The sequence below is a fragment of the Salmo salar genome, chromosome ssa14 (genome assembly GCF_905237065.1).
Source record: "Salmo salar chromosome ssa14, Ssal_v3.1, whole genome shotgun sequence".
Taxonomy (NCBI): domain Eukaryota; kingdom Metazoa; phylum Chordata; class Actinopteri; order Salmoniformes; family Salmonidae; genus Salmo; species Salmo salar.
Window position 1 is genome coordinate 15902118 of NC_059455.1, and position 14533 is coordinate 15916650.

At 42.8% G+C, this 14533-nt stretch overlaps 1 protein-coding gene across 4 annotated transcripts in view; it reads right to left on the minus strand.

Annotated features, from left to right (window-relative positions):
• The window catches only part of LOC106568882 (choline transporter-like protein 5-A), a 106929-nt gene extending 94804 nt beyond the window's left edge, over window positions 1-12125 (minus strand). For all 4 annotated transcript variants that reach the window (XM_045693975.1, XM_045693974.1, XM_014139663.2 and 1 more), the window contains exon 1: window positions 11927-12125. In XM_045693975.1, the coding sequence (XP_045549931.1) occupies window positions 11927-12011 (85 nt within the window). In that variant the 5' untranslated portion in view covers window positions 12012-12125. The remainder of the gene's footprint in view (window positions 1-11926) is intronic.
• Window positions 12126-14533: the final 2408 nt, after the last annotated feature.

Sequence of the window (14533 nt, forward strand, 5' to 3'; positions counted from 1 at the left end):
TCTGTTATGGAAACCCATTTCAGGAAGCCCCCTTGACGAACAGCTCCTGTGCTGACATTGCTTCCAAACAGAATCCACTAATTTGAAAGGGTGTCCACATACTTTTGTATATATATATAGTGTATTTAGATATATTTACATATATGGCTCTGGCATCACCCGTATAGACTGGAACCAAAAGCAGCATAGAGTAGAGTACTGCACCTTCTCTGACACTGTCCATTCTCAAACAGCCCTGACCTTTAGAGCCGTGAGTCCTGTAGTACACTGGAGAGCTACATCTGGTAATATAACCAAAGATATCTCTCTGCAGTTTCTGTCGACTCCACAGTCAACACTAAGGTCACCTACAATATTAACAATATACAGTGCTGTTCATTTTAGCACAGACTGTGACTCACCTCCGAAACTGACAGCTACTCTCTCTTCTGCTCCACAACACCTATTACATAACAGAAATCTGAAATTCAAATCACACCCACAGTACAGTATGCAAACACGTAGACATTCCATTTCTCTTCCTCTCATATCCTCTCTCTCACACACACACACACACACACACACACACACAAGGGCAGGGGGGGTTGGTGGACTCCTGGTACGTCTGCCAGGGAGCTCCGGCAGTCAGCTCAGTAAGGCCCAGCAGCCCAGGACAGCCTGCCCCCCTGGGGTGCCTCGTTCCTGGGTATCCTCCATGCTCCGCCTGCTTCCTCTGATCCACCCCTGGGGAGATCCCTTCCCCAGCCAGCTCCCATATGCCCACTGTCTCCTCCTCTTGACTTTGTGATGGCTTCTCTCTGGAGTTAACCGTCACAGTCATGTCCAACTGTAGCCGAACATTTTCCTGTGGAAAAGAAAGTTTTCCCCCCTTTGACTTTCCCCCCCCTCGCTGTCTCCCCTGTCACTCTGCAGAATAATAGCACTGTAATAACTTAGGATCGCACCATAAATAAAAGTTGCTCACTTCCTCATTGAGTTTAGTTACAACTTGCCCATCACAGTGACTCAAATAACATCCTTTACTCAAACAACTATGAGAGACATCAGACAAAAAAAGAAACAGGACCAGATTCAGTCAGGACGCAGCCATCACAGAAGTGTATATAATCAACAGCTGGTGCTGTAAACATATCCCTACTGAAAGTATTATGGTGACCAGCTGCTTAGTAACAGATGACAGTGTCTGCAAGAGAAAGACCTGCGTGGCTGACGGTTGTCTGTGTGTTCTTGTAAACTCACTGTGGCATCCCATCCAGAGTCCTGTCCTCTTGTGTGAATCTCAATTTTCCACTCGGTTAATCACTTTCACTGTTGATTAGCTTGCGCATTAGCTTCGTCACAAGCCAAGCGAACACGCACGATTACTAATAACTGCACAGACACACACACACACACACACACACACACGTACAGATGCACCCACCCACATGCACGGATGCCCACACAGGTACGTATGCACACACACGCATACACACACACACACGTTACTAATAACTGCACTCACACACTGACAAAAGCTCCCTCCTTTACGATCCAAATGAATTTCACTCAATTAAACAGAGACATGCAAACACCAGCATCAGTCAACATGTACTACCTCTACTCAACTCAAACAACCACACAGTCCTCCAAACCACAACCACACAGTCCTCCAAACCACAACCACACAGTCCTCCAAACCACAACCACACAGTCCTCCAAACCACACAGTCCTCCAAACCACACAGTCCTCCAAACCACACAGTCCTCCAAACCACACAGTCCTCCAAACCACAACCACACAGTCCTCCAAACCACACAGTCCTCCAAACCACACAGTCCTCCAAAACCACACAGTCCTCCAAACCACATCCACACAGTCCTCCAAACCACATCCACACAGTCCTCCAAACCACATCCACGACTAATACAACTTGAAACTTGAAACGCCCCCCCAAAAATGGCTCAACTATAGACAAACAAACACATCTAAGAACCAAATATAGTGAATTCTCTCAATAAAACCATACGAAAGGGAGATCATCGCCTTCCTGGGTTTGCCTGCACACGCAGACCTTCAATCCACCTCGCTAAATCTGTCCAGAATCCCTGTGACATCCAGCAAACAAGACAGCTAATGGCGTGTACAGAGTGTTAATGGAGTCAACGCTGAGCTTGACACTCCCAATTAGTATCTGAACGCCAGTGGGAATTGTCACTTCAAAGATCCTCACAGCAGGGGGAGAATCTGGAGCCCACTCCCTGACTTAACTGATTTGGCATTTCTTTCGATTCTAAGACTTAGAATGTCTTACAGTAGCCAAGGACAAAGATAAGATGGTCTGTCTAGTGGAAAATGTTGCTAGCGGCAGTGCAAGTCTACGAGGATGACCTTCATTTCTCAACATATTAACTCATTTGACATCAGACGATAAATAGATTTGAGCGAACGTGTGTGCGCATTTACAGTATGCACAAGCATACACACTACGGAAGATAGACCGCATGGTATATACTTAAAATGTCACTCCGACAAGCACCAAGTTCTCCTCAAGCACCAAGTCTCACAAACGTAGACAAACACTCAAAAAAGACCAGCTCATTCCCTAGTTTAGTCTACACAAAGCTAACCCAAGTTTCAACCTTCTCAGCAGTGCCTCTCCCATCCATTGCACTTGTGTTTACCTCGCAGTAAGATAAAGTACCTCCTAGTTACTCTCCAAAGGGAAGTTTATCAAACAGACTGTTGTTTGAAACAGATTGTTGTTTACTCTGAGTCAATCCTACAGGGAGTCTTCCAGCAAGTACACAAGATGATGAAGCAGGCACAGCGGTCCAGTCCAGAACAACAAAAGCGTCCAACTACGAAACAAAACAATCCAGCTATGGATTAAAGACTGTTGTCGAGAACCTTTAAAGAGAAGATGTGAACCATGGGAAAGTTCATTCATACACTCTGCTCATTTGCGTCAAATGACAGCCTTTTCCCCATACAGAGCACTATGTTTTCTAAAATAGAGTGGAGGAATAGTCATTTGAGGACACTACCATTTTCTATGTCATTCTGCACAGACCTTGCATATTATAGCATATTATAGAGTTACTGTAGCTATTCAGTTCATGCATATTCCCTGTGTAGATGAGCTGAGTCATTTCTAACTCCCAGATACAGTCCCGTCCCTGGTGATGCATGTCAATGAGCCCAGAGGGGACAGAGACAGTAGGAGACAAACCCCGACAACAGAGAGCATCCTCAGTGAGGGCCTCCAAATTACACCTCTCAGAGAGACAAGTCAAGTATACAATGTAATGGGAAAAATAGCAATAAAGCAAATTGCTTTAGCAACAGCTCACATCCATTTTGATGAATAGTGGTAATGTATTTAGTGACCAGAATTGTTTTGGAGGCTATTGGTTTGGTGTTGTCCATACTGTGTGTGTGTGTGTGTGTGTGTGTGTGTGTGTGTGTGTGTGTGTGTGTGTGTGTGTGTGTGTGTGTGTGTGTGATGTGTGTGTGCACGTGTGTGAGCTGATGTTTATTTGCTGGCCTTATCTGTCCTCAAACACAGTGAGCGGGCTGCTTTCCCGGTCTGTCAGCCAGAGATAATCCTGCCCGTCCTGTCCTGCTCCCTCCGCCGGCAGTCACATAATCTGGGAGAAGGTGTCTCACTCACTCACACACACATTCGCACACATACAGCCCAAACCCTTAACACACAACCCTTCTTCACAAACCATACCTCCCAATACTTTCCCACCTCCAGTACTAAAAATGATGTTCCAAAGATGATCCCTTACTGCCCCACATCCAGACACTCACAAATACACCTATCCGACCTACACCATCACTCACTCCCTTCCTGTGCAAAGCATCATACTCTTCCTGCTCTGCTCTCTCAGTATGTCTGAATAGCATGGGTGTCTGACTGTCTGTAGCCACATCATTGCCTTCCCATTGACAAAGCCAACCATGCGTGGCAAAGCCCCAACAAGTTGGCTGAGGCACAAACAGACTGGTACCGGTCTACTGAGACTTGTGTCTGAAGACATGAGACACCATTAGGAGTGGAGCTGACAAGAGTGGAGCGAGAGACTTAAACGACGCTGACAAAGCACTTTTTAGGTTTTAGGAATTCTTTTGGGAGTGAGTTAGCTTTTACCTGGGGGCTCGGTAAATCCCCTTGGCTTAGGGAGTGAGGATGAACGGTAGAGATATCATCTCGGTTTTCACAGGGAGTAACAGCTTGCAGCTCTTTATCAATCTGATGATAAAAATCCTGTAGGTACAACCAATTACTGAATACTCTACAGGTCATACTGATATGCCCTGATCGATTCATTACCACACAGACAATAACATACTTCAGTTAAGAGGTCTGTTGTCTTGGTGTTGTCTGCTATAATCGCATAGAGCTTCGTTCCCGACTGATACCTCACAAGGTAAAGACAAATAAACGTGTAACGACGACCGACAACTGTCAACTGTCACCTGACAGTTGTAAAAGAAAAGAGAGCACCAATCGACAATGCAAACAAACCAATGTACATTGTACAGTTATATTCACAAGGACAAGCGGTTTGGGTCCTGTTTATATTCCATTTCCCATTTCCCATTCCCGTGTGTTGAAACATTTTCTCAAGATGACTTCCACCTATTTGAGGTTAACCAGGTGTAAAATATGGCAGCGATGGATCATCCTTTACTCCACAGACGTTTCAAAAAGGTGTGGAACAGAAAATCTATTATTGATGTCACCACATTAAAATTTCAATCTCAACTCCTAAATTTGTAACACTAAATAATTCAAGGATTTTATGCTCTAGCCCAGGGGTGTCAAACTCATTTTGGCCCGGGGGCCTCATTCAGTTTTTAACGAGGTCCGGAGGGCCGCACTGAAAATTTGTTATATTACCTGGCCGTCAAAATTTGCTCAAAATTTGTTTGGGGAATTTTCTACGCTCCCTGACTGTCTAGCTTCCACTTTGGTGATTATTAGCAAGCTGGTAACAGTCAAGAAACTGTATGAATGTAGGTCCATTATAATTTCGACACAGTTTCAATTTGGTTTTAGTCATTTTAAAGTATATTGAGTTTGTTTCTCCCACCAAAAGAAAAAAGAAAATAATAATAATCTTTTACTCAAACCACCTGTGGGCCGGATTTAACCCGGGCCTCATGCTTGACAAATTGACACCCCTGCTCTATCCTCACCTAAAATAGGTGTTTAATGAAAAGTTTACAAGCACAATGGGGAGATGTTACTTGTGGCAAAATCATCCAAAATGATTTAGCAGGGGAGTGAACACAACCTTGCTGTGCCATACATGAATAATCAAGAGTGTTCAGAGCAGAGGCTTCCCAAGCCTCAACATAGCCTGGTCCCAGATCTTTTTGGCACTGTTTGCCATGATAAGGACCATAGGAGTTGGCAGGATGGCACAAACAGATCTGGGACCATGGCTAGCTGCAGCACACTGAATTTGAACAGCTTTTCCTGGTACGCTGGCTGATAGCCCATAGGGAAACAGAATCTGTGCCTCACAGCCTTTGGGTTTAATGTTCGAGGTTGTCCATAAAAAAACACTTCTGGAATGATGCAAAGCCTGCACACAAACGGCAGTCATATTACAGTTACTATAACATAGTACTCAGGCAGTTGATATGGTCTGCAAAGGTGTATACTTGTATGAATATGGTTGGTCTTTTAGTTGGTTTTGAATGTATTTAGTATATCTTCTCTTGCAATATGCAGCGTCCTCTTACTGGAATTGAGCCTTTATTTTTAAACAAATGTTTCTGTTCAGAAAATGTCTCATGGATCATAGGTATCTTCATTTCACACTGCCAATCAGTGATGTAAAGTACTTAAGTAAAAATACTTTAAAGTACTAGTTAAGCATTTTTGGGGGGTATGTGTACTTTACTTTACTATTTATATTTTTGGCAACTTTTACTTTTACTTCACTACATTCCGAAAGAAAATAATGCACTTTTTACTTCCATACAATTTTACAGGAAAATTGTCCAATTCACACACTTATCAACAGAACACCCCTGGTCATCCCTACTGCATCTGATCAGGCAGACTCACTAAACACAAATGCTTCGTTTCTAAATTATGTCTTGAGTGTTGGAGTATGCCCCTGGCTATCCGTCAATAAAAAAAAAAGAAATTGTGCTGTCTGCTTTGCTTAATATAAGGGATTTTAAATGATTTATACTTTTACTTTTGATACTTAAGTACATTTGAGCAACTCCATTTACTTTTGATACTTAAGTATTTTTAAAAACAAATACTTTTAGACTTTTACTCAAGTAGTAAAAGTTATATTCTATAAAGGTATTTTTACTTTTACTCAATTATGACAATTTAGTACTTTTTCCACCACTGCTGCTAATCAGCAAATAGAAGGAAAAAAGTTAGAGAAACATTATGTTAAAGAAAAACTGTAAGAAGATTGAAGCGAGACATTGACAGAGACCGGGAAGCAAAAGCATAAAGAAAAAAATATGTTCTTCCTCAGAATTATTTCATAGGAAATGGGCCCCACACAGCTACCGTATACAGCAGTACCCATTCGGAGGACTGTCAAACTGTGTAGACACACACACAAACACCGTTCCCAGGCAGCTCGAGGGAGGTAACCAACAGATTAGAACCACATCTCTGGATCAGAAGGATGCAACAGAGACACAGAGAAGACAACACTGGGAACCTGCTTCATTATTCATAAGCCTTAGTAACAGGGGAAAGAAACTTCTCCAACTACAAAGGCACACTGGCCCACTCTCTTCCTCACTACACTGCACCACCTCTGGCCCTACACTGTAGACACCTAGGAAGTGAGACACAAGCCAGTGATGTCTGTCCTTGGGAGTTTTAGTGTAACCAACCAGATACTAAACCCTGGTATCTGTGCAATTTGAGACTGTGTTAGCTCGCTGAACTAAAGCTTTGACACTGGGGGGCTTCAGGTCTCAGGCAAGGTTAGCTAAAACTGAAAGTGCAAGAGACAGGTTTTGGAAATGGAAAACTGCCGAAATCACTGTCAGCAAACAGCTTGACTTTGACTCAGTAAGAGTAGCAGTGCTTTACACTCCATGTAAATGTGTGAAAATTACTTAAGGCCTGTTATTCACTCATTTTAATAGCATCGTACATCCCAGTACTCATTCGCACATCCCACACCAGCACTGCTTCAATGCCTCCAACAATGGATTGTTCAAGTGAGAGAAAATCCTTTCTCCACTCTGCTTAGGAATAAGGCATTCAGGCCAGTGAACATAATACTGGTTTATACTGGTCTGGTGCACAACCAACCCTCTCACTCAAATGGCAGACTATACACATGTATACCTGACAATAGTTGACAGATGTCAGATTCTCTTCACTGAGCACAATCATATTGCATTCCAAAACAGTGCACGTTCCTGTATCCAGCTGGCACTCCAGTACCAATCTACTTTGTCACAGAGAGCAAGGTAATCCGCAGTGCAGAGAGAAATATCCTGAAGCTATGTCTCAGAGAAAAAGGCAATGACAATTATGAACAACACAGCAACAATATCAGCCTGGTCTCATAGACTAGGCGTAACATAGTAAATGAAAATCCATGATGCCAAAATTAGTATGATAAGTTACGTTTGGTATGGTTACATAAGACAGAAGGTTACTTAAAGCAAAGACTAAAGGTGGATTGTTGGTCGGGGTGGTTGATCGGGGTGGATGGGTAGGCATATAACGCAAATGTCTAACAACCCAAAGGTTGCGTGTTACTACTTACTACCGTTTAGCTACATTGCAACTACACTGAAAACAAATATAAACTCAACATACAAAATGTAAAGATTTGACTAAGTTACAGTTCATATTTCTTAAATCATTCAATTTAAATAAATTCATTAGGCCCTAATTTACAAGCATTTCACTACACCTGCAATAACATCTGCTAAATATGTATATGCGACCAATAAAATGTGATTTGATCTATGGATTTCACAAGACTGGGAATACAGATATGCATCTGTTGGTCACACATACCTTAAAAAAAGGTAGGGGCATGGATCAGAAAACCATTAACCTCTTACATCTAGACGTTCCGCTAGCGGAACACCTGCTCCAATATCCAATGATAGGCGTGGCGCGAATTACAAATTCCTCAAAAATACAAAAACTTCAATTTTTCAAACATATGACTATTTCACAGCATTTTAAAGACAAGACTCCTGTAAAGGAATCTCTCAGGTTTTGACCTGCCATTTGAGTTCTGTTATACTCACAGACACCATTCAAACAGTTTTAGAAACTTTGGAGTGTTTTCTATCCAAAGCCAATAATTATATGCATATTCTAGTTACTGGGCAGGAGTAGTAACCAGATTAAATCGGGTACGTTTTTTATCCAGCCGTGAAAATACTGCCCCCTAGCCATAACAGGTTAATTATCCGGTGTGACCACTGTTGGCCTCATGCAGTGCAACATCTCCTTCGCACAGATTTGATCTGGCTGGTGATTGTAGCCTGTGGAATGTTGTCCCACTATTCTTCAATGGACATTGTGAAGTTGCTCGATATTGCCGGGAACTAGAACACTCTGTCGTACACGTCAATCCAGAGAATCCCAAACTTGCTCAATGGGTGACATGTCTGGTGAGTATGCAGGCCAGCAGAACTGGGACATTATCAGCTTGCAGGAATTGTGAATAGACCCTTGCGACTTGGGGTTGTGCATTATCATGCTGAAACATGAGGTGATGGCGGCAGATGAATGGCACGACAATGGGCCTCAGGATATCGTCACGGTATAACTGTGCATTCAAATTACCATCGATAAAATGCAATTGTGTTTGTTGTTTGTAGCTTATGCCTGCCCATACCATACCACCACTCCCCATACCACCATGGGGCATTCTGTTCACAACATTGACATCAGCAAACCGCTCGCCCACGACGCCATACACGCTGTCAGCCATCAGCACAGTACAGTTGAAACAGGAATTATTTTGTGAAGAGCACATTGAAGGTGAGTATTTTCCCACTGATTTCGGTTACGGCGCAGAACTGCAGTCAAGTCAAGACCCTGGTGAGGACGATGAGCACACAGATGACAGTTTGTGCAGAATTTATTTGGTTGTTTCATCAACTGTCCGGGTAGCTAGTTTCTGACAATCCCTCAGGTGAAGATGCCGGACATGAAAGTCCTGAGCTGGCATGGTTTCACGTGGTCTGCGGTTGTGACGCTGGTTGGACATACTGCCATGGTATGGTAGAGAAATTAACATTCAGTTATCTGACAACAGCTCTGGTGGACATTCCTGCAGTCAGCATGTCAATAGCGCAGTCCCTCAAAATTTAAGACATCTGTGGCATTGTGTTGTGTGACAAAATTGCACATTTTAGAGTGACCTTTTATTGTCCCAGCACAAGGTGCACCTGTGTAATGACCATGCTGTTTAATCAGCTTCTTGATATGTCACACCTGTCAGGTGGATGGATTACCGTGACAAAGGAGAAATGCTCACTAACAGGGATCTACATAAATTTGTGCACAACATTTTTATTGAAATTGTGTGTGTGTGTGTATGGAAAATGTCTGGGATCTTTTATTTCAGCTCATGAAACATGGGCCCAACACATTACATGTTGCGTTTGTTTTTGTTCAGTGTACTTAGCATGTTTGCTAACCCTTCCCCTAACCCTATGCTTAACCCTATAACCTAGCTCCTAAACCTAACCTTAACCCTAACTTTAACCCTAGCCTAGCTAATGCTAGCCACCTAGCTAGCATTAGCTAATGTTAGCCACAACAAATAGGAATTCGTAACATACACTCACCAGTCAGTTTATTAGGTACACCCATCTAGTCCCGGGTCAGACCCCCCTTTGCCTGCAGAACAGCCTGAATTCTTCGGTGCATGGATTCTATAAGTTGGAAACGTTCCACAGGGATGTTGGTCCATGCTAATGCGATGGCATTATACAGTTCCTGCAGATTGGCCACCAGCCTGCACCGTTGTCACCAGGCAGGATGGGGCCATGGACATACACTGCTTACGCAACAGGAACCGGGATTCGTTGGACCAGGCAATGTTTTTACCCTCCTCAATTGTCCAGTGTTGGTGATTGGGTGCCCACTGGAGCCGCGTGTTCTTGTTTTTAACTGATAGAAGTAAAACCTGGTGTGGTCATTTGCTGCAATAGCCTATACGTGACATGGATCAACGAGTTGTGCATTCCGAGATGTTGTTCTGCACACCACTGTTGTACTGCGCCGTTATTTGCCTGTTTGTGGCCCGACTGTTAGCATGATTCTTGCCATTCTCCTTCGACCTCAAATAAACTAGCTGTTTTCGCCCACAGAACTGCCGCTGACTGGATGTTTTTTGTTTGTCGCACCATCCTCGGGAAACCCTAGACACTGTCTTGCGTGAAAAGCCCAGGAGGGCGGCTGTTTCTGAGATACTTCTGATCCGGTGTGCCTGGCACCGATGATCATTCCACACTCAAAGTCGCTTAAGTCACTCATTTTGCCCATTCTTCTAACGTTCTTTTGAACAGTAACTGAATGTCTCGATGTAGGAGCAATCCATTTTCGTGAACCGGGTGGTGTATCTAATAAACTGGCCGGTGAGGTATCCCCTTTGCTTTTCCTTTCCTTTTCCTAATTTGTAACTTATCATATGAATTGTAATTCATAACATATCACAAGAAATGCATGATGGACACCCACAAATTAATACATAACATACCATATGTAACATATCATACTAATTTGAGTGTCCTGGACTTTCGTTTACTATGTTACACCTATCTCTGAGTCCAGGTTGACAATATAGGCTACAATAGCAGCTTAATGACCTTGAAAACCAGAAGTAGCCTGAGAATGGTGTTTGTGAAAAGCTTCAGAAAATAGATAAGGTCATTTAAATGTGGAATATAAAAGAAAACCTTTCTTTCATCATCTTCAAATGCTCTGCACACGTGCCTGAGTATCGATTGTTTGTGTTTTGTGCTCAAGGTTCAGTGAGCAAAGGCCAACAATACAAGGATGTGAGTCATCTAGTTATAAACTCAAATATAGACTATAGCCTATAAAAGTAGCCTAAAGAATGATGAATAGTGTTAAATTCAGAGAGTTCGGTTATAGTTCACCGTCAGATGAGGTTGCAGTGGCCTACAGTTGGATCGTCACTAGTTAGCACAGCCACAAAGTCATAATTATGGTTTAACCCCGCCCTTTTCTACAATTTATCTTCTTACATTTTTATTTTAAACCTAAATCTAACCTTAACCACACTGCTAACCTTATGCCTAACCCTAAAAAGCGAGTTTGACTTTGTGGCTGTGTTATCTAGTGGAAACCCTACAGTTGCCATCCTCCATATCTTCGGCGCCGAGATGTGCCCTGTGCGCGAGCTGCACATGAGGCCCTTACTAACAACAAAGTTGCATCCGATATTCAGGCGAGCGGCTCGTAACATTGGTTAACCTCCGGGCTTCGAATCATTAAGCATGCCAAAATTGCAAAGCCAGTTGATGCCAAGTTGAGGATTTCACGCAAGGCTGTTGTTATGTTATAGCTTTAGCATTATTAATGACATAGACAAACATTTCCTAATCAATCGATTTCGATGTAATAGGGTAGGGTTTCATATGAATGTTGCTTGCGCTCATGGAGGCACGAGAACATGCTCTATAATTAGTGGTCAAAATAACACCATAAGAACCTGAGACAAAAATACGACTTAAAATCCCTTTCCCTGTTGCTTTGACAATATTTTGAAAACTCAATTTCACCTTATGCCATATATCCTAAATATAATGTGCCGGTAGGTAGGCTGAGGGTCCAATTTCTGACCCATGCTACATGCGCTGTGAACGTGCCATATTCAATAACAAAACCCATCACTGTGAAACACTTGACTTAAATTAGGCTAGGCTACTCACCGTAATAAGGGGAAGAGACGTCCGATTTTCTTGCCATTTCACTTTGAACGATGGAATTGTCTAATGTGTAGAGGTTCGATGGCATGGATGTGAATGAACAGTCGCGTATTTGACTCCAAGTTTATAGGATTCCTCCTCTCTCCCAGCGTTTCCCTAGAGATGCACGGACGCAGCTCAGCGTCAGCACTGTTTATAGCACGGAGCGTCATCAAGAGAGGGGATGTATGTGAATAGCGCACCTTAGTGGAGGCATGTGCCTTTGTGTGCCCAATGGGCTCCTGTAATGATAAAATGTGTCTGCTGTACTTTTTACTTGCGTATTTTTTTTCTTGGGGAATTGAGATGGGTGTATGGGATACTGTTGTTGTTGTGTGACAGACAGATATTAATATTGTAGGAAATTACATTCTGTGAAATACATCTAAAAAATGCATACCAGACTAGAATTTAGTTTCAAATCAAAATAAAATATATATTTTTTGTCACATACATGTGTTTACCAGATGTTATTGCGGGTGGAGCAGAATGCTTGTGTTTTTAGCTCCAACAGTGCAGTAATATCTAACAAGTAATATCTAACAATTTCACAACAATACACACAATACACACAAATCTAAAGTAAAGGAATGGAATTAAGAATATATAAATATTTGACGAGCAAAGTCAGAGCGGCATAGATACAGTAGAATAGGATAGAATACAGTATATACATATGAGATGAGTAATGCAAAATATGTAAACATTATTAAAGTGACTAGTGTTCCATTTTTAAAGTGGCCAGTGATTTCAAGTCTATGTATATAGGGTACCATGGCTATTTAAGAATCTGATGGCTGTTTTCAGTCTTTTAGTCCCAGCTTTGATGCACCTGTACTGACCTCGCCTTCTGGATGATAGCAGGGCTCAGGTGGTTGTTGTCCTTGATGATCCTTTTGGCCTTCCTGTGACATCGGGTGCTGTAGGTGTCCTAGAGGGCAGGTAGCCCCCTGTGATGCTTTGGGCAGACCGCATCACCCTCTGGAGAGCATCACCCTCTTCAGACCCAGAGCCTCAAGCTTAATGATGAGCTTGGAGGGTACTATAGTGTTGAATGCTGAGCTATAGTCAATGAACAGCATTCTTACATAGGTATTCCTCTTGTCTAGATGGGATAGTGCAATGTGCAGTGCGATGGCGATTGCATTGTCTGTGGATTTATTGGGGCGGTAAGCAAATTGAAGTGGGTCTAGGGTGTCAGGTAAGGTAGAGGTGATATGATCCTTGACTAGTCTCTCAAAGCACTTCATGATAACAGAAGTGAGTGCTACGGGGCAATAGTCATTGGTTCGCGCTTTCAGTTTTGCGCGAATGCTGCCATCTATCCACGATTTCTGGTTTTAATAGTCAGAGTGGGTACAACATCTCCTATATACTTCCTGATGAACTCAGTCACTATATCAGTGTTTATTTGTCTATGGTATTCTCGGAGGCTACCCGGAACATATCCCAGTCCGCATGATCAAAACAATCTTGAAGCGTGGATTCCGATTGTTTAGACCAGCATTGAATAGTCCTTAGCACGGGTACTTCCTTTTTGAGTTTCTGACTATAGGAAGGGAAGTGCAAAATGGAGTTGTGATCAGATTTGCCAAAGGGACGGCAGGGGAGGGCCTTGTAGGCATCCCTTGGAGTAGCAGTGGTCGAGTGTTTTAGCAGCGCGAGTACCACAGTCAATGTGTTGATAGAATTTTGGTAGCGTTTACTTCAAATTTCTTTGTTAAAATCCACAGCTGCAATATATGCAGCCTCAGGATATGTGGTTTCCAGTTTGTATAAAGTCCAGTGAAGTTCTTTGAGGTCTATCGTGGTATCAGCTTGAGGGGGAATATACATGGCTATGACTATAACCAAAGATAATTATCTTGGGAGGTAATACACGCGGCATTTGATTGTGAGGTATTCTAGGTCGGGTGAACATAAGGACTTGAGTTTCTGTATGCTATCACAATCACACCATGAGTAGTTAATCCTGAAGCATACACCCCCCCCCCCCTTCTTCTTCCCAGAGAGATATTTATTCCTGTCTGCGCGATGAACTGAGAACCCAACTGGCTGTACGGACTCAAACAGTATATCCCGAGAGAGCCATGTTTCCGTGAAACAGAGCATGTTACAATCCCTGATGTCTCTCTGGAAGGAAATCCTTGCCCTAAGTTCGTCAACTTTATTATCCACAGACCGCACTAGAAGAACACTCCGAGTACCTCTTTTCTGCTGGTGGTGTTTTGGGTGAGCCTCTGGAATCAGTTCAATTGCCCTGGGGGGTACGAACAAAGGATCCAGATTCGGGAAAGTCATATTCCTGGTCGAAATGCTGGTAATGCTGGTGAGTTACCGCCTCTCTGATATCCAAAAGTTCTTCCCGGCTGTATGTAATAGCACAGAAAATGTCCTGGGCTAATAATGTAAGAAAAAACACATAAAAAAACGAAATATTGCAAAGTTTCCTAAGAGCTAGAAGCACGGCAGCCCTATCCATCAGCGCTACTTTCAGTGTCTTTCAGAGCTCTATTTAAAAAAAATGAACTCAGTCATAAATCTAAGAGGTGTCGGTAGTGCTATAGGTTC